The 24,527-nt window shown below is 32.4% G+C and overlaps 2 protein-coding genes and 2 long non-coding RNA genes across 4 annotated transcripts; 3 read left to right on the forward strand and 1 right to left on the reverse strand.

Moving 5' to 3' along the window:
• Window positions 1-3,979: 3,979 nt before the first annotated feature.
• On the reverse strand, window positions 3,980-6,537 carry LOC117925512 (VAN3-binding protein). The gene is made up of 8 exons (XM_034844533.1): window positions 6,210-6,537; window positions 6,054-6,128; window positions 5,882-5,950; window positions 5,401-5,761; window positions 4,950-5,117; window positions 4,493-4,542; window positions 4,360-4,417; window positions 3,980-4,215 (listed from the first exon to the last, which is right to left on the reverse strand). Exons 1-8 carry the CDS (start codon window positions 6,387-6,389, stop codon window positions 3,998-4,000), a joined length of 1,179 nt encoding a protein of 392 aa, XP_034700424.1. The 5' UTR covers window positions 6,390-6,537; the 3' UTR covers window positions 3,980-3,997.
• An 11,761-nt stretch (window positions 6,538-18,298) lies between these two features.
• LOC117925597 lies at window positions 18,299-18,806 on the forward strand. Its single transcript, XR_004652992.1, has 2 exons — window positions 18,299-18,414; window positions 18,754-18,806. It is a non-coding gene; the product is annotated as an uncharacterized LOC117925597 (long non-coding RNA).
• Window positions 18,807-19,187: 381 nt separating this feature from the next.
• Window positions 19,188-20,220, forward strand: LOC117924734. Its single transcript, XM_034843453.1, has 5 exons — window positions 19,188-19,333; window positions 19,445-19,552; window positions 19,724-19,828; window positions 19,902-19,971; window positions 20,131-20,220. The coding sequence occupies exons 1-5, from the start codon at window positions 19,188-19,190 to the stop codon at window positions 20,218-20,220; spliced, it is 519 nt and encodes a 172-aa protein (XP_034699344.1).
• An 869-nt stretch (window positions 20,221-21,089) lies between these two features.
• On the forward strand, window positions 21,090-21,942 carry LOC117925757. The gene is made up of 2 exons (XR_004653028.1): window positions 21,090-21,147; window positions 21,738-21,942. It is a non-coding gene; the product is annotated as an uncharacterized LOC117925757 (long non-coding RNA).
• The last annotated feature ends 2,585 nt before the right edge of the window (window positions 21,943-24,527 follow it).

Genomic DNA, 24,527 nt, shown 5'->3' on the forward strand with positions numbered 1-24,527 from the left:
GTGTGTTTGGTAATGATTTTAAAAAATGTTTCTAATCTTTCAAACACTTACAAATTTTTATCTTTTAAATATTAGAAGCGTTAAAAACACTTCCTAAAATCACTATTAATCGTACTTTAAGTGTAGGATAGTGTTTCTCAAATCTAGTCTCCTAAAGCAAATAAATATTTAAAACAACAAAAGAGATTCTACAAAATAATCTCTTGAAACTCAGCTTGGATTGACTAGATTTTTAGCGTGGCCAATTTTGAAACAGGGGAAAAGGACTATAAAAGTTAATTTGTACAAATGCATGCAAGGAAGTACAGCAAAGTTAGCATTGATAAGGATATGCATTGGGTACATATTGTAGCTTTTTTTAATTAAAAGGTTATGAGAAAAGAAATAATTGTTGAGGATTGAAAGGAGGATAGGACTTTTTAGATGGAGCAGAGTGGCAAAATAATTTATATAGTTGACTTTAAGCGGTTGATTGAGATTAAGTTGTGATGGGTTGAGTGCTTGTTGCATTCTGTACTTGTTAAATGACATCGGAACTAATCCAATTGACATGGGATTTTGTCTACCTTTTTTCTCCTCATAACTTCTCTGTGCTCCCTATGGAAGAAAGAGACCCAAAGTGTCAAGATGCAGCCTCCTTGAAAGTGAATAGTATGGGGAATAGATGGGGCAACTTGCTAAAGAACGAAGCTAGGTTGGTCGGTTGGTTGGTGTTATATTAGAAAGTGAGGGCAACCCAGTCTTCTTTCAAGAAAAAGGAATGGAACATGGCAGAGAACAAGAAACAGGAGGAAGGAGACAAGAATTAAGCCCACCAACCAACCAAACACTAGGCAGTCTTGTCCGGCTGCATTCACATTGATGCTTCAAAAATATTTTTCACCCTAGGTTCCTCACAGCCTTAGTGCCTAATTTCTTCTATTTTATTCCTGGAAATCAAACATTTCTAGCCATTACTATGCAGATTTCAACGCTAAACATGTTCTTGCTCTAGGGCCAATTAAGAGATGTCTAAGGATCAGCTATGGCTACATTTCGATGTGTAATAAATTAACCACGCAATTAAAAGGAACAAAGGTGGCCTCCAAAAAAAATGCCTCAAAAGACTTGAAGCAGAAAGAGAAATAAAGAAAAGGGAAGACGGTGACTTCGTAAAAATTACATTTGCAGGTATCATTTTTCAATTGTTATAAGCAATGATGAAAATATTGGTAATCACAGATATATCGGAGATATATCAACGGATATTTTGGAAAAAAATATCGATAAACCTAAAATTGATCAAAATTTATAAAATATAAGAAAAACTTCATAAAAATGTAATTAGAAGTATAATGATATTTTGAAGTTGTTTTATTAAATAATTTTATATATATATAATATGATTTATCATATTTGATAATAATATCGTATGCATCGATAAAAATATAAATTTTATAAGTGTACATTTATTATTAAATTACATCAAATATTATGATATTTGATTATAATATGTCTAATTTTAAAATATGTATTAATACTAAAATTATAATCCATTTAATTCAATTGTATTAAATAATATAAAATAAATTATGATATATGTACACTTTTTTAATATTTAATTAATTATTAATGATATTAAAAACACTATGAAAAAAATTATTATGATAATTTTTATATTTTTGGTAATCAATTAAAGAAATTTTTGCATTTAATTATAAAATAATTATAATTAATTTGTTCTTTAAAATATTCTTGTAATATTTTTTTATATAATGACTTTAAATATATGTATGTTTAGTGAATAATATTTACTAAGGGGTTGGCTTGACCTAATGGTAAGTGAGTTGAACCTCAAACCTTTTGGTTTGGGATTCAAATCTCCTCAATAGCAAAAGGGCATTTTTTGAGGCACTATAGCGCATTTGACCTGACCATATGATATATCGAGAAAACGCCATATCGCATCGCCCATTTTTGGGGATTTCGGGACCCGTGTTGATCATATGATATATCGGGAAAACGTCATATCGCATCGTTGATTTTTGGGGATTTCTTTCGAAATTTCGCCGAATCGATATTTCTCCATGAACACGATATATCGCCGACATATCGTGATATTTTCTTCCATAGTTATTAGTGTTTTTCTCTTGACCATCATCAATTAATCTCAAAAGCTTTTTGTTACACTAGTATGTGAGCTTTCCGTACAAGTTGGTAGAAGAAGTGTTTTCCTAGTTCTTTTTTGTTGGAATTCTTTCTGTTTATCATTCAGAAGATACATTGGAACAAAATTTCCTTCACTGTTTAATGAGGATGACTAAACAGTCCAATTGTTTTCAGGTTTGCTGTATTGGCTATTTTCTAGATTTTCCATGAAAAAAATTGTGCCCATAATTCTTATTCTCTCTGTCGATGTTGGTTTTATTCCTTAGTTTAGTAGAAAAATAGAAGTTTATTCTAAACCCATGAGTGAACTGTAACTATCACAAACTGACAAGGGAAAGGACCATGCCAACCAGTGATCCACTTCTCCCTTGAGCATGTGAATTCCTGACCTTGTCCCAAGTGACAGAAACTCGTCTATATAATCCCCGGACCAGAATGAAACCAATGTCCTCAAGTTTCTCTTGATACCTAATATTCCCTTTTCATGAATATGGAGAGCGCGTGGGAAGATGATTCATTCAACAGTAAAAAAGAAGCAGAAACTCATTAGATCTTCAAAACAAAGAAGGATTGATAAGCTACGCAAGATCATTCCTGGATGTGAGGAGGTTGATATTGAGCTCGAAATGCAAGTAGATATCCTCAAGACACTCTCAAAACTCCATGGGGTTTGATCAAAACTCCTCATTAACCCCTTAACCACTTCAAACATCTACTTTGACCTCTTGTAATGCCAGGCAAATGAGCATTTTCTTGATGTTGTCTCTTTTATTTTGTAGGGAAAAGAAGCATCCTGTGATTCGCATTGTAATTCATAGTTGCTTCCAGTTGTGATGTATCTCCTGCAAATTACTAATAGTCTGATGTAAGTGTAGTTTCCCCCTTTGTTTAATGTTTACAATTTTTTTTTTGGAGCATGTCAACATAAAACATACTAAAAATATTTTCCGGGAAAAACAAAAGAATGATTCAAAGAGAGAAAAGTAGTTCATGTGGATGACTTCCCGACTTCCCATTAAAATTTTGTTTGTTATAGGGACTGAACTGAATAAATTCACCTGGAAACTGGGTTTTTTTTTTTTTTTTTTTTTTTTTTTTTGGGGGGGGAGGAGGTGTTGGATTCATTTGAGAAAAATTGTTTGATAATTTTCAGCTATCTACTGCTGATATGAAGTCTGCTATAAAAACTGTGCCCCCACTTTGTGTATGACTATAATTTTCTTTCCTTCCCATCTTACGTTTCTTCTTTCTCCCTCAAAATACTCCATCGCTATTACTTGCTTGTCTATTGGTTTATTTTTTGTCCTTGGACAGCTTTAAATTCTTGTCCTCCATCAGCCCTTTGAGATTAATTTAATTTTCATTTTGCATTTTCGGTCACATTTTAGTTCCATGTTCAATCATTTTAGTGATCTGTTTTTTCTATGATCCATCAGTTAATGCAATTGGGCTTCAAACTTAGGATTCGGTGAGTGGCCTGTTATCTCTTTGCTTTTGGGCATGTGGCCCAAGTCTGGCTTCTGTATACCCTTTTTATTCTAATTAATTCTTTAGATTCCCTAGTCTCATCAAATCTCAATTCTTTTATTAATCCATTCTCTATTTCTTGTGGAATTTACCTCGTTTCAAGTTTTTCTTGCAAAATGAAATTTGATTAGCATATCTCATATGAAGTTCTTGTTTCCATATAATAACAATACAATATAAGGTACAAACCTCTACCATCAAATGATTCATATGTTGAATGAGAGTGAGTGAATATAATTAAGCATATAGTTACACAATTAAAGTACAAATATAGAAAATTAAGATGACGGCAACACATGGTGAATGAAGATTAACCTTTGGTTTAGGATTTATAAAATTGAAGTTCATATCTTGTGAAAGAAGTAGAGAGGGTCAACATATGATTAACTGTCGTAGCCCATATCTTGTAAAGATGATAATCGTCCCCCATGTCTAGCTTAATTGTCCCACGGTTTGTCGTTAACACGATTAGATAACATGTATTCCTTTCATCAGCTTCAGAGTCATCATAAAGCTCCGCATGTAGGTCCTGTATAATACCTAAAACCAAATCAAGATTGATTAGTACAGTGAAGTTTCCTTCATCACTAATTCACATTATGTGAAGTTACTGGCCCACACAATTGAAGGAGTAGAATTGGTTTTAATGAGAGATGGGGAATAAAAGAGAAATAAAAGACTCACTTTCCTTCTTTCTTGAAAAAGTATTCATCAGATTCAGCTTCCTTATCTTGAGAATAACCTGCAATGATATACGAATTTTTAAGAATATTTTAACCGAAAGATAAAAGAAAAAGGCAAAAGGAAAAGATTAGACCTTGGCTTGGCTGTTTAGGATGATGGACACTGACCTCAGCAAGCACCTCCCTGCTCAATAAACAAAACAGAATTAGTAACAAAAAGAAAAAAGACACTCAAAAGATGAACTTGTGATCACAAGAGTCTTGAGGGCTTAATCATGTTGTCCCAAGTGGGTGAGAGACACTTCTAAAACAAAAATTTTCTTAGAAGTCAGTAAGATTATCCTCGCTTAGTGCTGATGTGAATTGTTTGGCTTTTATTTTCTAAGTTGAAAATCAATCCATTGTTAATAGAACTAAATAATCCATCTAAAATTTGATGTTATTTCTAGTGGTTTCATATTCTTTAAATTATAACCCTTATATGCTTGAAAGTCAATCCCAAATATTATTTTCAATAAATCAAATTAATTTTTAAAACCCTCGTCGTTTAGCTCTGCCTACTTTGAGATGATCCATGTAAAATTAATGTACCGTCTGATGTATGGAATGTGAGTTGAGCGCCCTTAGCAAGCATCGATCTATGCTTTTCCAAATCAGAGTCCAATTCGTTGCTTTCCTCTATAGGCAACACTGGTGCGCTTCCATTCAATCTGTTCTTGTACCCTGCTCTTCCTTTAAGGGTTGCTGCTCCTTTCAATGCTACAACAACAAAAATTCAAGCAAAACATATATTAATTAAGCTTAAAACGGGAAAGGAAAATTGCAACATGTTGATAGCTTTCATTTTCTGTGGCAATGGATCATGGACCAATACGAATAGCTTTTGGTCCATGGTCCATGTACCCTTTGGGTTTATCTTCTAGAGTCAGGTTTAATCCCACGGCGTTAAATCTTCACTCTGAATCGGGGTTAACAGGATCATTCCGCAAGTTTAATTATCTAATACTTTACGGTATGGGAAGTGAGAGGAAAGGTTGATTACATGTTGCAGCAGCAGCTGTGAGTGTTAAGATGTCACTTGCACTTGTGCCACTCATGGCTGAACACATCACAGTGCTGAGCTGCTCCCGCTTCGCTCCCATGGCTTCCGCCACTTGTGCACACTGGGCTGCCACCAAAGCAGCTGCAGATGCCACTGCAGATTCCTTGGTGGCGTTGGAATGATCTTGTTTCGGGTTTTCTGCTGCAATGGCTGCTAGTGCTGCTGCAACGCCCGCCACTGATATTGCTGCGTATACTTCAGCTCTTTGCAGCCTGTCCTCTTCTTTTCTCTTTAGCTTTATGTCTTTGAACCATTTTTTGATTGAAATATTGCTCCCAAGTGGCATTATTTTCCATGAAATCTGCATGAAAAAGTTTTATAATATATCTGGGCAAAGTATGACCAAATGAACCATACATCTGGAAGTATAAAATTATGTACCAAAGAAAAAACATAAGGACTCCAATGGAAAATTATGTACCCATTTCTTTCGGAAATAGCTGTTGTAGTTCAATTCTGGATGCATTGCCTGCTGCATCCATATCCACGACTGAAGGAAAAAAAAAGGACCAAAAAAAAAAAGAAGGTAAATTTATTATGAATTTTGGGTGTCTTAATTTGAATATGTGATTGTTAGTAGGCAGTCATATTACCTTCACGTCATTGGTTTTCCATGGGGGTGGAGACTTGATACCTGCATCATCCATCTTAACACTGTTGTCCATCTTCTGCAATTTCATAAATTTAATTTCAGTTCATAAAATAAAATACATAAAATATCTATCAAGATCTACAGTAATTCAACTCACAGGGAAAGGAGCTTTGGTATCATTTCCAAATTTCTTAATTGGATTATCCAGGATAACCACTGATTGGTCTTGTAGCTCTGGTTGGATAGCTTGAACTGCAAAGTTGCACCAAGCACGTGATAGAAAATCCATGGTCTCTGGATGCGCTTCAGAGATTGTTGGCTTGAAATCCGGATCCATGCAATTTGAAAGCTAAAAATTAATTGAGACTTGAGCTTAACAGGATGAAAAAAGGGCTCTCAGTTTCAGATATAAATAACCCTCAACATACAGGTGCCCTTAAATCATCATCCTATCCTTCAAAGTGGGCTCTCAATATATATATATATATATATATACGGTCCATATCCCTCTAGAGAGTGGTTAGTATATGAGGAGTTGGGATAATCTGATCGATTAGGACAGGAGGAGAGGAACAAAACATCGTCCCTACATCATTACCATCGTGCCACCGAAGGGATCATCTTCAATGAAGTGATCATACATGTGTAGAAATGAAGCCATAAAGGGAAGTGACTAGTGAGTACAGCTTCTCTTTGTCCTCTCATCAAGACCCAGGAGTCCCTTAAAAAAGAAATCAGAAAAAGATGAGATGCTACAGTTGGAAAGGGTAATCAGTACCACCTTTGGATATTTATATATTATACACTTGGAGTTAGAAACAAGAGGACCCTCTAGATGTCAAAAGTGTTATAGATAAACAGATTTTGATTGGAGGGAGCCCCCAAGATTCAATGAGAGAGAACACATGCTAACCACTATAGAAGCATGCATGGTTATAGGATAAAATCATAGAGAGAATTAGGAGGCCCCTTCCTTTAGCATCTTTAAATTCAAACCAGAAATTTAAGCTAAGCATGAAGAACTTCAAGATTATCAAATGAAAAATTACTTGTGAGAGCTTCCCAGCAGGACCACCATGCACCTTAACAACCCTAAACACTAGACAGATGGAGAGAGGGAGATGTATAGATGCGTGAACTGTGAGATCATATTATAGCCAAGCATGCACTTGTGGGGTCGACATTGATAATAGACATGTATCATTGTAGTTAAGCTTTGTTTCATAATTAGAATAAAACATTTCTTGATTCAGAAATTGTTTAATTAATAATCACGATTAGCTTCAGCTTTTTCTATTAAATAGTGCTATGGAAATTAGTTGAACACCTTTTACATGGTTGCTTATCTTTCAAAAGTGATTATGGGGTCCCTTCACTTTATTTTGGTTGATGAAGTCGTAAACTTTTGGAGATTTGATTAAAAAAGCATTCATTACACTCATGTGCAAGCAATTTTTTAATTCTTGTGGATGCTTATTCATGTTCCCCAATGGTGGGTGTGATTAAAAGGAACCACCCAAGAAGGAGGGCGGCAAATCTATATGCCCATGCCATGAGTCTGATCCGGTGGAATCACTGGTTTTTGCATTATTTTAAAGTTTGGCAGAGATTTAAAGGGGAAAAAAAAAGAAGAAAAAGATAGGGTCGGATTCAAAAACACAATTAATTAATACCCCAGTTAGTAGATTCGAAGCTAATTTTACGGTTACTTTCTTGTTCAAGAGTTTAATCCAAAAGAGGCAGTTTACAATTGATCAGGCACACACCTTCCGATTTTCTACTTTTGATTTTAGTTTGTGACTCCATAAGGAATTCCATCTCAAATAGGAGTGGTAAATTGATCAGCCAAAGGAGTGCCAAGTTCTTCCAGTCCGTCCAATGAAAGCTCGAATTCTTTGCTGTCAATTTTCACCTTAAAACATCTATTCAAAATTGTCATCAAACATGCTTTTAAGGATGATAAATGATTTAGTTTCACTTTAAGGAAAATACAAATGGTTTCTGTTACTCTTAAAAATAGTCCTCCCTCATTTTGGTTCAATCAATTGAAGCAGTAAATCAAATTTCTTTTGATCAAGCTCCAAATATTGTCATCCACGTATGTGAGTTGAACCGTCCAATGAAATGCTACGTCCCTTCCTTCCAGGTCCGCTTGCTTTCTCCGTGTGCAGGTATAAATACTACATAAATGTTTGTAGGTTTACGATATGGGATAGGTTTTGGAAACAATAAATAAAGCTTCAATGGTAGGGAGTTGAACCTGAGACGTGAGGTTTACAAAAAATATAATGGACCACTATGTTAAATGGCTACTTAACTAATGGTATGGAAATATCTAAACAAATAAAATATCTTCTCGAGCCCTTCCTACCTATGTCACTTCTTCCCAAAATCAAGTTACCTGAAAACATTTAATAAAAGAAGTGAGCTCAAAGCCTATAAGGAGTAGATATTAAGTACATTTATTTTTTATTTTTTCAAAAAATGAAGTAAGGAATTCTTATAATATGAGTACAATCTGTACAAAACAAACTTCTATTAGATGTGCTATTTTTAAAAAAGAATTAAATCAAATTTCTTGATAAACATGCGTATAGTCATAACAAAATTCTAATTGTTAAGAGAAGTACACATCATAATACGACTTATAGAGGTGCACATCATAGTGGGACTTATAGATTGGTGAGTGGAACCAGAACCAATCTAATGGTATACCATAGATCAATAACTGCCATAATGACTGGGATTTTAGATCATCATTACCCCCCACCAAAGATAATAAAGGTCAACGTCATTTCCATTATTAAATAGGGTCAAATAACTAGAATGCACATGTAAAGTAAAAATATAGTCAAATCAAAATAATTCTTGATTTTAGAGTTTCGAACTTATCTAAACATTTTTTAGAATTCACAAAAATATACTTGATTATTTATATAAAAAATAACATGCTTTTACAAAATCCCCTTCCTTGAATTAGATAAACTTAAAGGAACACAGTTGCGGAAAGTTCTTATGAATCACATTTAAAAGAATCCTTTAAATTAAAGTCTTAATTATAAATATTACTCTAAATATATATTTATTATCAATTAACCCTATACCAAAATTAGGTAAATTAATCCATTACTTAGGTTGATTTAACTTGTTTTTCTTAAATAATTACTCAAATTTCATTTCTAAGGAATTTTAGCCTAATATTTTATGGTATCCAGCCATCTAAATCATTTATTTAAATTTTTATTATCATTAATTATTCTATACCTCAAAATCACACTGAAAACACTTTTGAACCTATAGGACTAAAATATATATATATATATTAGTCACAAACAACATCTTATTATTTTTTTAATACTAAAAACACAAAAATTTCACAACCACATTCTTCTATTCTCAAAGTTTTCCACAATAATATTAAAATATCCACATGTGAATTCCTATATTCGCCATATGTAGTGTCCTATGGATTCACCCACAACAACAAAAAATCAAAATGCATAACATTTTATCTTAGTATCTACTTGCAATGCCTTATAAATTTACCCACGAAAATAGAACATAATGGGTGTGAGATTTGATCTTACCAATAAGACTTTATATATATATATATATATATATGTATATATACTCACTAAAAATAAAATGTATGGATCCATGAGATATTTTCACAAAATTCAAACTTCCATTTTTGGGTTAATTTCTTCTTCTCAAATCTTTAGTAAAAAACTCTCTATGTTAAAGATTTATAAATTCTATATTCGTCTAAACAGTGATTTATTTAATAGCATGCTTTTCTATTAATTATTTCTTTTTCCAATTATTTGTTAAACAAAAATAACAAAAAAAATAATAAATAAATCCTCCTCTTCACCTTAGATCTGAAATCCCAACTTATCTTTGACTTTTGATCTTAATAGTGTCTAAAAGTGTACTCAGAATGTGTTTTAAGGTTTTTATATTATTAATACTAATATTAATATTTTTATTCTCTTACAATCCAAAATTTAAGCCCATATGACTTTAAACCTATGGGGCCTAAAACTTAAGCCAATGGGCCAAAAATTATATTTTTGGGCCAACTTGACCCTTGGGTGTTACAATATATATTAAGTGCCTTAATTAGACTATATTCTATAGTTTTCCATTCATTTTAATTTTGAGTTAGCTAGTGTGTACTTGCGTTTTCCATGTGCATCCCCACTCGATGGTGAGACTTGCCTTTTTAGGTGAAAAACTATATTTTATAAAATTGGAGTTGTCACTTATTTTTTTTAAAGGGAAAATAAAAATGAGAAACTAAAACCTTAAGAAAAAAAAAACTCCTTAGAACTTTTGGGGAAAGCACGTCTTTGAAAAAAAACCCAACACTACTACAAAAAATGTAATTTATGACGTTTTTTTTTCTTGACACTTATATAAAGTGCCATTATTTATTCTCAAAAATGGGTATTAATGACGCTTGCATTATCTTGGCGCTTTAATGGGAGAAATAATGACTTTTTTAAATAATGGCGCTTTTTTAAGTGTCATTGTACAATGAATTTCAAATAATGACGCTTTTTTAAGTGCCATTGTAGGAGAACCTCAACCTTGGCACTTTTAAAAGCGTCATTGTACAATGCATTTCAAATAATGACGCTTTTTTAAGTGCCATTGTAGGAGAACCTCAACCTTGGCGCTTTTAAAAGCGTCATTTTCTGTTCATTTTATAATTACTCACATTTTTCAATTAAAAAAAAGTGATAAATGTAATAAACCCTTTTCCATACCCGATGCCCACACTCAAGTTTCATTACCAAATATGTCTCTAACTGAACCAGCAAGCTCCAACCAATTTTGATTGAGAAAATGAAGTTCTTACTCCAAATCAAGAAGATAGCATTCATGGATGTTCCACCGATTGACTATTTGGGTGCTGGATTGAGAGAAAGGAAATGAATGGAGATATGAGAGAAAGCTAGGGTTTTTTTAGATTCGTAGGTTGGGAGAGGCAAGAGGCAGCAAAGGCAGGTGCCTTCGGTTGAAGAGGTAAGCAAGGAGGAAAGGTCGAAGAACCAGAGGAACAGAGGAAAGAAAAGAAGGGAGAAGAAAAAACCTAGAAGAGATAGTTGTCGGGTACGAGCCCATATGTTCTCGTTTTCCCATGGATTCACATTCTTCACTATTGATTTCTGGGATTTGAGTGTGAATGCTTGCAAATCTGTTGTGGTTTTTGTTTATTATCAGTTATTTTCTTGGTTTGCATCTCCGATAAAAAGATACTATACCTCTGTTTTTAGGCTCAGTTGTGTCTCTCCTCTGTTTTTGTTCTCTAGTTCTTATGTTCTCTAGAAGATTTGGAAATGGTTCTGGTGTTGTTCCATTTGCGGGCAGCTCGACCCCCGACATCCCAAGCGAAGTGCAACATTTACTACTAATTTAAGCTTCACAATTTGACATAGGCTTCATTGCTTATGTTACAAAAGATGATATTCAACTTCATTTTTAAATGGGTTACACAACATGTTATCTAATTAATAATAACATCATGTTTGGTTCATCTATTCAATAAACTAATTGAGATTTGACACCCCACTTATGACCACAAACTAGAATGGTCACCCCCAACATAAGTAGAACACATGTCAAGGTGCGGCTTAGCTCTACTTTAGCCTTACTTGGGAAATCTACCCAAGTCTAAGCCTAAAAACAAAATGAAAAAAATATCATGATATTATATTAATACAAATTATATGTATCTATATTGATTATCTAATTAATCAAGACTCTAAAAAATGAGTAACTTTGATAAATCATTTTGGGGGTTGGAGATGAACCAATTTTAACATGAACTTTATGTAGTGGGTCTTTAATGGATTTAGCCAAGTTTGTGAACTTAGGCCTACAATGTGATGCTTACAAACAATATTTTCCTATTTCACCATTGCAATTGATATGAATAATTTATAATACATAACTAGATGTAATATTTTAATAAGTATTTATGTTTTAGTTTTAATCAACTATGCATGCATGAAACCTTAGAATTCCCATTCAAGTATCATTGTGAGACAGAAGTTTCTCTTATTACATACTAAGACAATAAGTTGTCAAAATGTGAAATGTGGGTATATTTAAGCCAGTTTCAAGTTGACAACTACTAAATTTGTCTTCCATGTGATAAAGATCTTTTCTCTGCAAATGATGTTTGAATTGTCCAGTTGGACAGTATAGGAAAACATGATATCTATGAAGTTAATTGCTTGTTCTTAATTCAATTTTTAGAAAATTTGGTAGTCTTTCTTCTTGTTCTCTGGGTGCATATTTGGACAAGGTCACATATTGTGCCTTATCCATTTTGTGTACTTGGAGAACTATAGGGAACTGCTGCCGAAATTTCTTTAAAATGAATTTAAGTATATTGGCAATTGACACATAGGGATTATGTATTCCTATATGGGATAGGAACCACCACCAAATTAAGGATGTTGGAGATGTTAGAATGCCTAAATCATGTATAAATCACTTGCTTCTATTCATTCGAATCTTAGTTCCATTCGTTAATTGTTTTAGTTCATGGTATCATTGTCTCATGTGGTTATGTGTTTTTAAAATTTCAAACTTGGTGTATTCAATAATATAAGAGAAGACTAAAAGTTAGATCTTGCTTTTCATTCCTATTCATGAATAAAGCAAACATCATGAATGAACTAAGATCCATTTTTTATGCTAATATTGAATAACCTAATATACTAATTATGTTTCTTGTCATATTGCTTATTGTTAGAGGACTTGCACATTGTCGTATTTTGGATTGGTCTAAGTTTTGTGACAATATGGGAAATTTTAATTTGGTAGATTATATATTTTAAGCCTATTAATAGGATTTTATTAATAACTTTAGTTGTTGGTGGTATCTAGGAGTTGTGTTTATCTCTTGTGCATCAAATGGATTGTTCTTGGATGTCAAAGGATAGGAGATCAAAGGATTATGCAAATGGGGTAGAAAGCTTTATCGCATTTGCATTACAATATTCCACATATAAAAACTCCATTAAATGTCCATGCCTTCAGTGTGGTAATATGATATTCCACACTCCTCAAAAAATTAGAGAACATTTATTCTTCTATGGAATTGATCAGAGTTACCATACATGGTATTGGCATGGAGACGCTGCTCCAAGTGGACCACCAACTAGTAGGGCAGAATGACATCATACAGTTGAATTTAACGATGTGGATAGTACAATAGAAATGGTTCAAGTTGCATATGATGATCGTAAGAATGACCCAAAATTGTTTGAAACATTACTTGAAGATGCTCAAAAACCTTTATATCCTGGTTGTAGAAACTTTACAAAGTTATCTGCATTGGTCAAATTATACAACCTGAAAGCACGACATGGATGGTCTGATAAAAGCTTTTCAGAGCTTTTAAGTATTCTTGGAGATATGTTGCCTTTAAACAATGAGTTGCCTCTGTCTATGTATGAAGCAAAAAAAACATTGAATACATTGGGAATGGAATATGAGAAAATACATGCATGTCCCAATGATTGCATATTGTATAGAAATGAGTTGAAGGATGCAACTTCTTGTCCTACTTGTGGAACTTCAAGGTGGAAGTTAGATGGAACAGGTACTAAAAAGAGGAAGGGAGTCCCTGCAAAAGTAATGTGGTATTTTCCTCCTATTCCAAGATTTAGAAGATTGTTTCAGTCCCCAAAAATTGCAAAAGACCTCATATGGCATGCTCAAGAAAGAGAATTTGATGGTAAAATGCATCATCCATCTGACTCCCCATCATGGAAGCTAGTTGATCACAGATGGCCTGATTTTGCTTCAAACCTAGAAACCTTAGACTTGCATTTCAGCAGATGGTATAAATCCTCATAGTTCAATGAGCAGTAGACATAGTTGTTGGCCTATTATAATGGTCATTTACAACCTTCCTCCTTGGTTGTGCATGAAAAGGAAGTTTATGATGCTATCTTTATTAATATCAGGTCCACGACAACCTGGAAATGACATTGATGTTTATTTAGCACCATTATTGGATGACTTAAAAATGTTGTGGGATGTAGGGGTTGAATGTTATGATGTGCATCAGCAAGAGTCTTTACATTAAGAGTTGTTCTACTATGGACAATCAATGATTTTCCTGCATATGGAAACTTATCTGGTTGTGTAGTTAAAGGATATTTTGCATGTCCCATATGTGGGGAAGATACATACTCTCACAGATTGAAGCATGGGAAAAAGAACTCATATACAGGTCAAGAAGATTTCTTCCTTGCAACCATCCTTTTAGGAAACAAAGAAGGCATTTAATGGTAAACAAGAGTTTAGCTCACCTCCGCAACCATTGAGTGGAGAGGAAATCCTAAGGAAAATTGATGTCATTTCTAATTCATGGGGAAAAAATAAAAACTCCCGAGGCAAGTTGAATGTCAATACTACAAATTGTTGGAAAAAGAAGTCCATATTCTTTGATCTTGAGTATTGGAAATACCTACATGTTCGTCATAGCTTGGATGTAATGCACATAGAGAAGAATGTTTGTGAAAGCATCATTGGTACCTTACTCAACATTCCAGGTAAGACGAAAGATGGACTTAATTCTCGCCTAGACCTGCTAGAGATGGGCTTAAGGTGTGAATTGGGGCCAAGGTTTGAATCAAATCGAACTTATCTCCTACCTGCATGTTATATGTTATCTAAAGTGGAGAAAAAGGTTTTTTGCCAAACTTTATCACAATTAAAGGTTCCTGAAGGTTATTGCTCTAACATGAGAAACCTTGTGTCAATGGAAGACTTGAAGCTTTATGGTCTTAAATCGCATGACTATCATACATTAATGCAACAGTTATTGCCAATGTCATTACGATCCCTTTTGCCAAAGCATGTAAAGCATGCTATTTGTAGATTAAGCTTTTTTTTCAATGCTTTGTGTAGCAAAGTGGTTGATGTGTCTGCACTGGATAAGTTACAAAATGATTTGGTGGTGACATTATGCTTGCTTGAGAAGTACTTTCCACCTTCCTTCTTTGATATCATGCTTCATTTTACTGTACATCTTGTAAGGGAGGTGAGACTTTGTGGACCAGTTTACCTAAGGTGGATGTACCCATTTGAAAGATTCATGAAAGTTTTGAAAGGGTATGTACGAAACCGTAATCGGCCCGAAGGTTGTATCGCTGAATGCTATATTGCAGAGGAAGCTATTGAATTTTGTACAGAGTATTTATCAAATGTAGATGCGATTGGGATTCCTATTAGTGCAAACATTGACCAAAAAGTTGGGGCACCAATACCTGGAGGTCAAGTTGTGACAATTGATTCCAATTTGTGGTTACATGCACATCATTATGTTTTAGAGAATACAACTATTGTTCAACCTTATATTGAGTAAGAACCACTAACACTTAATATTTGTGTTTGATACTTAAAATAACTTTAAGACATTAACTTTGAATTTCTTATAAATAATTACATAGAGAGCACATGGAATGGTTGAAATTGAAAAATCCTCGTCAATAAAAAAGACAAAAGTGGCTCGGATGAACACCTGCGGACTTTTACTTATTGGTTGAGAAAAAAGGTATTGGAATGGTGTTAAAATGTGAAGTATTCTTTTTACTAATGTTTAACATGCATAATAACTATTATTTATATTACAGATTGAAGCTGCAATTGGTAATAATGAACCTATATCTGAAACCCTTAAGTGGATAGCTCATGGTCCTAGCCATTATGTCTCTAAATATCATGGATATGTCATTAATGGGTGTCGATACCATACCAAGGAACGAGATGACTTACGAGCTACCCAAAATAGTGGAGTTAGTATTGTAGCTTCAACAATGCAAATCGCAAGTGCAAAGGATCAAAATCCAGTGTTTGGTGAGCTTTGTTTCTATGGCATTATTACCGAGATCTGGGACCTTGATTATACCATGTTTAGGATACCGGTTTTCAAGTGTGATTGGGTTGATAATAAAAATGGCATAAAAGTTGATGATCTTGGCTTTACATTAGTTGACTTTAGCAAAATTGCTCATAAATCAGATCCTTTCATTTTGGCATCCCAAGCTAAGCAAGTATTTTATGTGCAAGACCAACTTGATCCAAGATGATCGGTTGTTTTGTCAACTCCTCAAAAAGATTTCTTGGATATGGAAGGAGGTGAAGACTTTGTTGACAATTCGATTGAACACCATCCCTTTATAGGGGCATTGCCACAAATTGAAGCGTTTGATGTAATGGATGACTCAGATGCAACATGTATGCGAGGCGATTGTGAGGGGATTTGGATTGAGAACAAATCCTCTATGTAGCTGTATTTTAATGCTAATGTATGAATAAAGGCCATGGAATGGGTTGCAACAGCCACAAAACAGGTAATTTTTATCCTTTCTTTATTTTTTTGCACAAAATATTGACCATTCTTTAACATCTCCCAATAACATATTTACTAAAACCTTTTCCCTAAATTGTGCATGGAAGATACTAAATTAGTTATGTTTGTGAGTAAAAAAATTATGAAATTTTTTATTATCAATATGCATGTTGTGTTTTCCAAACTTAATGTAACACAAACTGATAGTCCAAAAGCTTTCATAAGTTCTTATGGACTTGATGAACTTGTTGAAACCACGTGCTCCTTCCATGTTGATTCTTATAGGAAATTCCTACTGCAAATTTAGCTTTCTTATACAAAGGCCCTTGGGTTGCTTAAAATAAATGAAATGTTAAACAAAGCGGGACAAAAAAAAGTTTAAATGAAGTGTTATCCTTGTTATATGATGAACAATTCTAAAAAGATCTATTGAATTCATGATCTATTACATTTCATTGTGCAATGATTATGGATTTGTTTCTTTGAAAAGTTATGTTTTACAATTATTCTTTGACTAGGTTATATGCAATATAATTTTAACTAATCTTTATCATTATTTATTTTTTTTGTTACAAGAATGGAGACAAAGGAATGAGAAAAACTCATAAAAAGGAAGTACAGAGGGATGACACGGAAGCATATGATTATAAAAAACAGAAGCAAAGGGGTTAAGTTGCCGGTTAAGTACAATCTTGATGGCGTTTTCATAGGAGAATCAACAGTTCATCTAACAAGCTACTTAGGCGTGTTAGCACGCACTATGGTGCCAATAAGATATAAAACTTGGCATGTTGTACCTAAACAGTTGAAGGATAAGTTATGGGACAACATTTAGGTAACCATTTTTTATTTAAATCACTTTGATGCAAAATGTCTATCATTCTTAACTTCTTGAAATTACTAAAGTTTGGTATTAATGTGCAGACTGCTTTTTCATTAAATCATAAAAGCAAGAGGAATTGTATGTTAACAATGGGAAAATGCTTTCGGTCCTTTAAGAACTTGCTAACAGTGAAGTACATTCTTCCTTTCGAAGACCAACCGGAGCTCCTCAAAAGACCACCAATTCAATATACTTTTATTGAGGATGAAGATTGGACAATATTTGTCAAAGATAGATTGTCTGACAACTTTAAGGTATAATTAAGACTCTTTACATACCTCTTATTCACATTCATTAATTATAAAATTTTAATTTATAGGAATATCGAGAAATTCAAAAAGAAAGAAGAAAGAGAAACATTTATAATCACCATCTAAGTAGGAAAGGATATGCCGGTCTTGAGGAAGAGATGGTAAGTGTAAGCCTATTAATTGCTTTTTATTTATTTTATGCATAATACATAATAGGGTTATATGATAATTATATTATACATTGTCCTATTTTGAAAGATGGTTGCAAGTGGATCAACTGAAACTATTGATCGAAGCATATTATGGAAGAAAGCAAGGGAAAAAAAGGACGACACCTTTGATGAAGTGGCCATACCAGTAATTGAGAAAATAGTAAGTGAATATTTTTCAATTTTAATTACATATATTTATAATAAGTTATTTACAATAACAAATTTGCAATTTAACTTTATAATTAATATTTTTTAAGGACAAGCTATTGAAAGAGTCTCAAGAGAATGGTAGAAGTGTTAGTGGAAGTAATGATATACTTGTGGAAGCATTGGGTACTCCTGAGTATAGTGGTCGAGTTAGGGCCAAAGGGAAGCACTACACACCTCGCCAATATTTCAATAGTGTTGCAAATCATGCTGTCAGGGATTTTATAGCAACATCTAAATAAGAACAAAGAATATTTCAAGCAGAAGTGCTAGCAAAACAGTCTCAAGTAGGAGCTGTTACTCCCTAATCTGATGTTAGCAGTTCAAACATGAAGCAAAAACAACTTCTCCTACCAGAAGCAGTGGATAAGCCAATCCGTAAAGTTGAAGATGTGACCCCACCAGAAGCAATAGAACCACAGAAGAAGGTATTTATTCAGTTAAGCTAATTTGATGACAAAGTTTCCTCTAATACGAGAAATAATTTAATTTAATTTTGTTATTTGAATTGACTTCAAATGTTGGTGGCAACATATATGGTCTTCTTTGACGTGGCAACATATAATAGGATATGTCTAAATTATGGGTTGAGTTATGTGCAATGGACTGAAATGTTATCATGCAAGTTTGTTGCAATTGAATGTAAATGAAATTGCATTTATCATTGTAATAGGAGCTATAAGGTGATTGATGATGATAATGCATTTATGTTAGTTTTGTATAAACCCACTAATATTGAAGTGATTATTGTGAATTGAGTTTTGTAGGTTAGAAAATGTGAGCTGGCCATAGGCACCAAGGAAAATATAGTGGCAGGTGGAACAATTATACTTGAATGTGGTCCCAACTATTTAGTAGTTGTTGATGCTCCTTATAATTCAAGTGCAACCCTTCCCATTCCTATTCCTGGACAAACTACTACTGTTGGGGCTGTAATTGGTTACCAAGTTTTGTGGCCAACTGATTTGGTCATCATCCGTACTCCCATCTTAGTAAGTAAATTTAATTACCAAACTTTATAGTGACTTATATATATATATATATATATATATATATAAACTAGTTAATTTGATTTGTACCATGGTTCTTAATTGTACAGGCATCTAAGAAAGCAAAGAAACAAAAAGTAAATGAAGTTGAAGTCAAATCCAAGGGTGAAAAACCACAAGATATGAAAAATTTTGAGACATTGGTTGGCCTTATGCTGAGTACATCAAGAGCACACCCTATAAACTTCCCATATGATGTTTTTGGTGAGAGTTGCAAGACCTTCATGATGAAAGAAGATATGGAAATGATAATATCATTAAAAGAAGTGTCATCCAATTGTATTTTATACTACATCTGGTAGGGGATTTTATAATTTTTGAATGACTTTTCACAAGATTATGAGATAGAAGGTTATTTTCTAATGACCTATAATGATTGTTGATAACTTGTCATGTGGGTTATAATCAGGCATTTGCATAGAAAGTTGATTGATGCAAAGCAGGCCGAACGATATGTTTTTGTCAATCCAGCATTGGTCTCAAAAGCTGGAATGGGAGAGGGAAGCAAGGAAAACAGGTCAAGGGTTATTGCAGATCGACTAAAGAATACAAATCATGCTGAATATATGCTTATTCCATACAACCCAGAGTAACCTTTTATCCTAAATATCAATATGGTGTTTGTAAGTTAGTTTGTGATGTTTGAATTTGTGGATGCTATATTACAATTTTCATTTCTTTTCTTTAGTTTCCATTGGGTGTTAGTGGCATTGGAGATGAAGAAAATGATTGCATATTACCTTGATCCAATGGCCTGTCAACCATGTGATGATCTTAAGGACATAGTTAACATGTAAGTATATATTTTCTCCTATTTTAATACAATTGATAGTGTCTAAATAACATCTTTTTAATTCTTTTTGTAGGGCAATGAGAATCAACCCACCGGAAAAACAGAAAACATCAAAGAGGGAGCCAACTTGGGTGAAAGTGGTTGTAAGTACTTATTTGTTTAGATTAAAATATATTGCTTCACCACTTAATTTATGACAAAATTAGAAAATGGATGGTTATTAATATGATCATCAATAAGATGCTAAAGAAGTAAGAACATCATTCTAGTGTTTATTGCAATTGTTGATACTTTTCCCATAGTGCCCAAGACAACCAGGTAGTGTGGAATGTGGGTATTATGTGATGAGATATATGAAGGAAATCATTGCTAATCCAAACCAACTAACATAAAAGGTTTGCACTCAATTCAATTCATATGGTGGTCATTTTACTATAGCATTTTTTTTTTGGTCAATTGAACTTAGTGAATTGTATATGTCACTCCAATTTAGTTTTGCGGGAAGAAATCATATAATGAAATGGAAATTAATGAAGTTCGATCAGATTGGGTTATGTTAGTGACTCAGTTAATCATTACTCATGTTTGAAGGTACCTCTTATAACTTATAGTCTAATACAACTTCATATTCTTTTAAAGATGTAGTCAATATTTTGTTAATGTTAATTTTATAATGGATTTATTCACAATGATAATTTGTTAATGTATATCTTTGTACTCCTAGTTGGCAGTGTTTTCAATATGGATCATTTTGGGGGTTGCTCTATTATGATTGATGTATAGTTGGCATATTGAAAGGTGAAGCCAAGTAGACATGGTAGGTGTAACAACTTTTGTATATTTCCTTTACAAATTATTATCAGTTAGATTTGGAGAAATCCTATAATAGCATAGCTACAAAAATTCTTGCATGTCCAAGCTCATTTTCGTAGAGCCTTTAGTTTCATTACATGTGCATGAATTAGGAATTTGTCTATTCTCTACAAAAGCATTTTTGGTCTTTAAGATTACTAGCGTTATAAACTTCTTTAATCTAAATTTATAAAGGTCTCCTACTATACTAATGGGCTTAAAGTCTATAATATCTTGTACTTCCATTTTCTTTTATATAAAAAATAGGAAGTTAGTTTAAGACTTCTTACAAATAAGCCTATGAAAGAAGGAAATAACACCTCTTACTAATTGGTTGTTAAATTGTTTATTATATATTCTTCAGGTTGTACAAAAAGGCATAGTTCATTCTATTAGCAACGTCACTACCGCTCTTGATGAAGGACACCCACAAACAATTCAAAATATATCATCAAAAGAATTTTGAGGTAACATGTTGTGGTTATTGTAAGTTTTATGAATCAATTCCATGTTTAGAGATCATTTCATGCAAGTTCCATATTTAGATAATAGATATCCTCATATTATTAAATATACTAATACAATAAGAAGAACATAGATATTTTAACACAATTTTATAATTTTACATAAATATGTTAATTTACAATTTTATAATTTTTCGAACTTCTAGTTTTTTTTTTGTTTTTTTTTTCATTCCTTAGTTCCTTCTCATGCAAAACATCTAATGTCTTGTACAACCTATAAGAAGAATGAGAAGATGTTAATGGTTGAAGTTTCATAAATAAGATAAAAATCATACCAAAATAGTCAATGAGATAAAAACTTTTTTTTTTTCTGTTTTTTTTTAAAAATAGAATAAGAGTTCTAAAATATTTAGAAATTTGGTTTAATAAAATTATTGGAGTTTGTTGAGTTCGTTTGATATTTTGAAATTTATTGCAATGGAAGAAAGATATTTTGGAAATTTAAAAATTGGCATATACACATTTCATTTACAAAGTTGTTTCTTAACTATTTGTTAATACTAATAAATATGTAACCCTCAATTATTTTGCAGATTGAGCATCTAGAAAGTGAGTTACAACCATCCTTTTGCACTTGGAAGAAAAATGATGTAAAACTAGATGTAGTGAAGGTTATGAACAATTCAAAGTTGAAGAAGAAGTTGTAAAATTGTTGGTTTTAGTTGTTGATTATGTATGATGTTTATGGATAAATTGTAATAGTGAAAAAGGAAGACCATATTTGATACTTTTTGTCAATGGAGATTCTTAAATTAAGTTTTCATTATTAATTTAATTGTTGATAGAAAATTATAAAACAGGGCATAATTAGGACATTTTAATTTCTGGGCTATTAAAATTTTATATGAGATAAGATGACGCTTTTTTAAAGCGTCATGCTTTACTTGAATAAACAGAAGATGACACTTCTCAAAAACGTTAAGGTTGATGTTAAAAAAACATGACATTTTTTTTTAGTGTCAAGGTATAAAATGCTATACGATGACACTTATTATGAGTGTCAATGTTGCTCCTACAAATAAAAAGCTACAAGATGACACTTATATTGAGTGTCAATGTTGCTTCTACTTATACAATGACACTTTATAAAGTGTCAACGTTGCTCTTACAAATAAAAAGTTATAAGATGACACTTATATTGAGTGTCAATGTTGCTTCTACCTATACAATGACGCTTCATTGAGTGTCAATATTGACATGAATGAAATTATTAACATATGATGACACTTATAAAGCGTCAATGTTTCAAATAATGACACTTACTATGAGTGTCATGGTTGACGTGCAAAGAAGATGACGCTTCTAAAAAGTGTCAACGTATGCGATTTAAAAAGATGACAGTCTAATATATGACGCTTTTAAAAAGCGTCATCTTATATCTATCTTGACACTTAAAAAGCGTCATCTTTTGACATTTTCCTTGTAGTGCAAGTTTAGGTCCGGGGATCAAGTTACTTAATTATCGAGCATGTACGGTAATAAGTCATAGCACCCCTCTAAGTCCCTAAAACATGTATCTACTAACTAGGTTGAAGTAAGCATGATAATTAATTAGCATATCATGGATACAACAAGATGGTAAATGTAATTATATCTAAAAACAAAGAACATGCTATTCACACCAAAATAATCATACCAAAGAAATCAAACACATGTAGGAAAATGATAAGAGTGTACGTAAGATACATCCCAAAGCGCTTTCATGAAAGCATCAAAGGTTAGTTTAACAATATAACATGCAACATGCATTTCCTCTTATTCAAGAGATCAAGCAACAATTAAAACAATCAAAACAATATCAAATATAAAGACATTCACACATAAAAAAAATGCATATTCATAGAATTAAGAGATAAGAAGTGAAAAATGTACCTAGATAGAATAAATTACTTATAAGATGCTTTCATAAGGTTAAAGAGGGTTAATTTATAGATAATAATAATTAGTAGAAGAATCACATGATTAAAAACTCAAAATATTATATGATATATATATATATAACTTATATGAAATGTCAAGAATCAAAGAAATATCATCTATCTCAAAGGACATGCATATAAAATCATTGTTAAAGTTAAACTATGTATGAAAATGTTAAAGATACCAAAATTAAAGACTAAAACAAAACATACAACAAAGGGGTCAAACAACAACATTCATAAGAAAAATCCTAAATAAATATCTAGAAATATTATTTCATCATGGAAAAAATCATACAACATCATCATGATATTTACATTATAGAATACAAGCCAAAACTAAGTCAAGATATGCCAAATAGTTTTAGAATAAATAACATGTCAAGTACAGTACAAGATCATCAGCATGTAGTGAGAATAGGAGCCTTTGCAAAGCAAATTCTTAAAAAATATTTAGAGTGTGAATTAAATTGTAAAAAATTCCAAGGAACGTTTCCTACATGTCTAGTCTATCATCCACATGGCCAAACAATCATTCAAGGCTTAAATTAATTCCATAATTACAAAAATTATAGAAAACACTGGCATGCATTAAACATTTTTTATTTAAAATAACCAGAGGTCTCCTAAAATAATACAAAAAATCACACAAATCAATCAAGGTGTCTAGTTTTCATGAAAACAAGAAAAAAATATATAAGACATGCAAGACAATTTTTAAATTATATAAACATCTAATACGTCCAAAATTAGTCCAACACAATAGGTATGATTTCACAAAATCATATCTCATACTAGGAAAAATATATTTCAATATTTCATATATCAAAATTCTTTTTTAGGAAATCAAGAATTTAGGAAAAATATCACAACAATTTACAGAGTCATCTAATAATTTATTTTTCACAAACATATTTTGGGTGTCCAAATTTGGAAAACATAACCACCCAATAGACTCATTCATATCTTCCATGTCAAAAGTGCTTTTTAACTCAAAGAAAGTCCTAAATTCAAGTTTTAAAAGTCTAAAATACCATGGAACCACTGATTTTTTTTATTTAAAAAAATTACAAGTAAGTCAAATCGAATCTTCTTTTCAAAGATATAGTAAATTGAATAAGCTAACGATAAAAGGTTTTTAAAAAATGATTTTCATGTAGGGGTTTCACCAAATCTCCGTTTGATGTACACAAATCTAATTTATGGATTCGCAACCTTGCATGAGTCTTGATATAACTCATCAAGGCTAAGAATTAGCTCATTTATTTAGGACCATGAACTTGAATTCATGTTCTGCTGAAAACCAGAATTTTTGAAAACAAAGAAAAGAATGTGAATGGATTAAATCTAGTTGCATATTTTTTTTTTTTTAAGAAAAAGTTATTGATCTTTAAGGGCTCTAGT

This window comes from Vitis riparia, chromosome 11 (assembly GCF_004353265.1).
Source record: "Vitis riparia cultivar Riparia Gloire de Montpellier isolate 1030 chromosome 11, EGFV_Vit.rip_1.0, whole genome shotgun sequence".
In the NCBI taxonomy this organism is placed as follows: domain Eukaryota; kingdom Viridiplantae; phylum Streptophyta; class Magnoliopsida; order Vitales; family Vitaceae; genus Vitis; species Vitis riparia.

Bases quoted from the DNA above. Each gene is read 5' to 3' on its own strand.
- LOC117924734 (XM_034843453.1), top strand. From the start codon at position 19,188: ATGCTGAGTACATCAAGAGCACACCCTATAAACTTCCCATATGATGTT. The intron at 19,334-19,444 runs GTAGGGGATTTT...GGTTATAATCAG, and splicing joins TGTATTTTATACTACATCTG to GCATTTGCATAGAAAGTTGA. The intron at 19,972-20,130 runs GTAAGTACTTAT...CTTTTCCCATAG, and splicing joins CAACTTGGGTGAAAGTGGTT to TGCCCAAGACAACCAGGTAG.
- LOC117925512 (XM_034844533.1), bottom strand. From the start codon at position 6,389: ATGGATCCGGATTTCAAGCCAACAATCTCTGAAGCGCATCCAGAGACC. The intron at 4,543-4,949 runs GTACATTAATTT...TTTATTGAGCAG, and splicing joins CACATTCCATACATCAGACG to GGAGGTGCTTGCTGAGGTCA. The intron at 4,216-4,359 runs GTGAGTCTTTTA...ATTTGGTTTTAG, and splicing joins TTTTTCAAGAAAGAAGGAAA to GTATTATACAGGACCTACAT.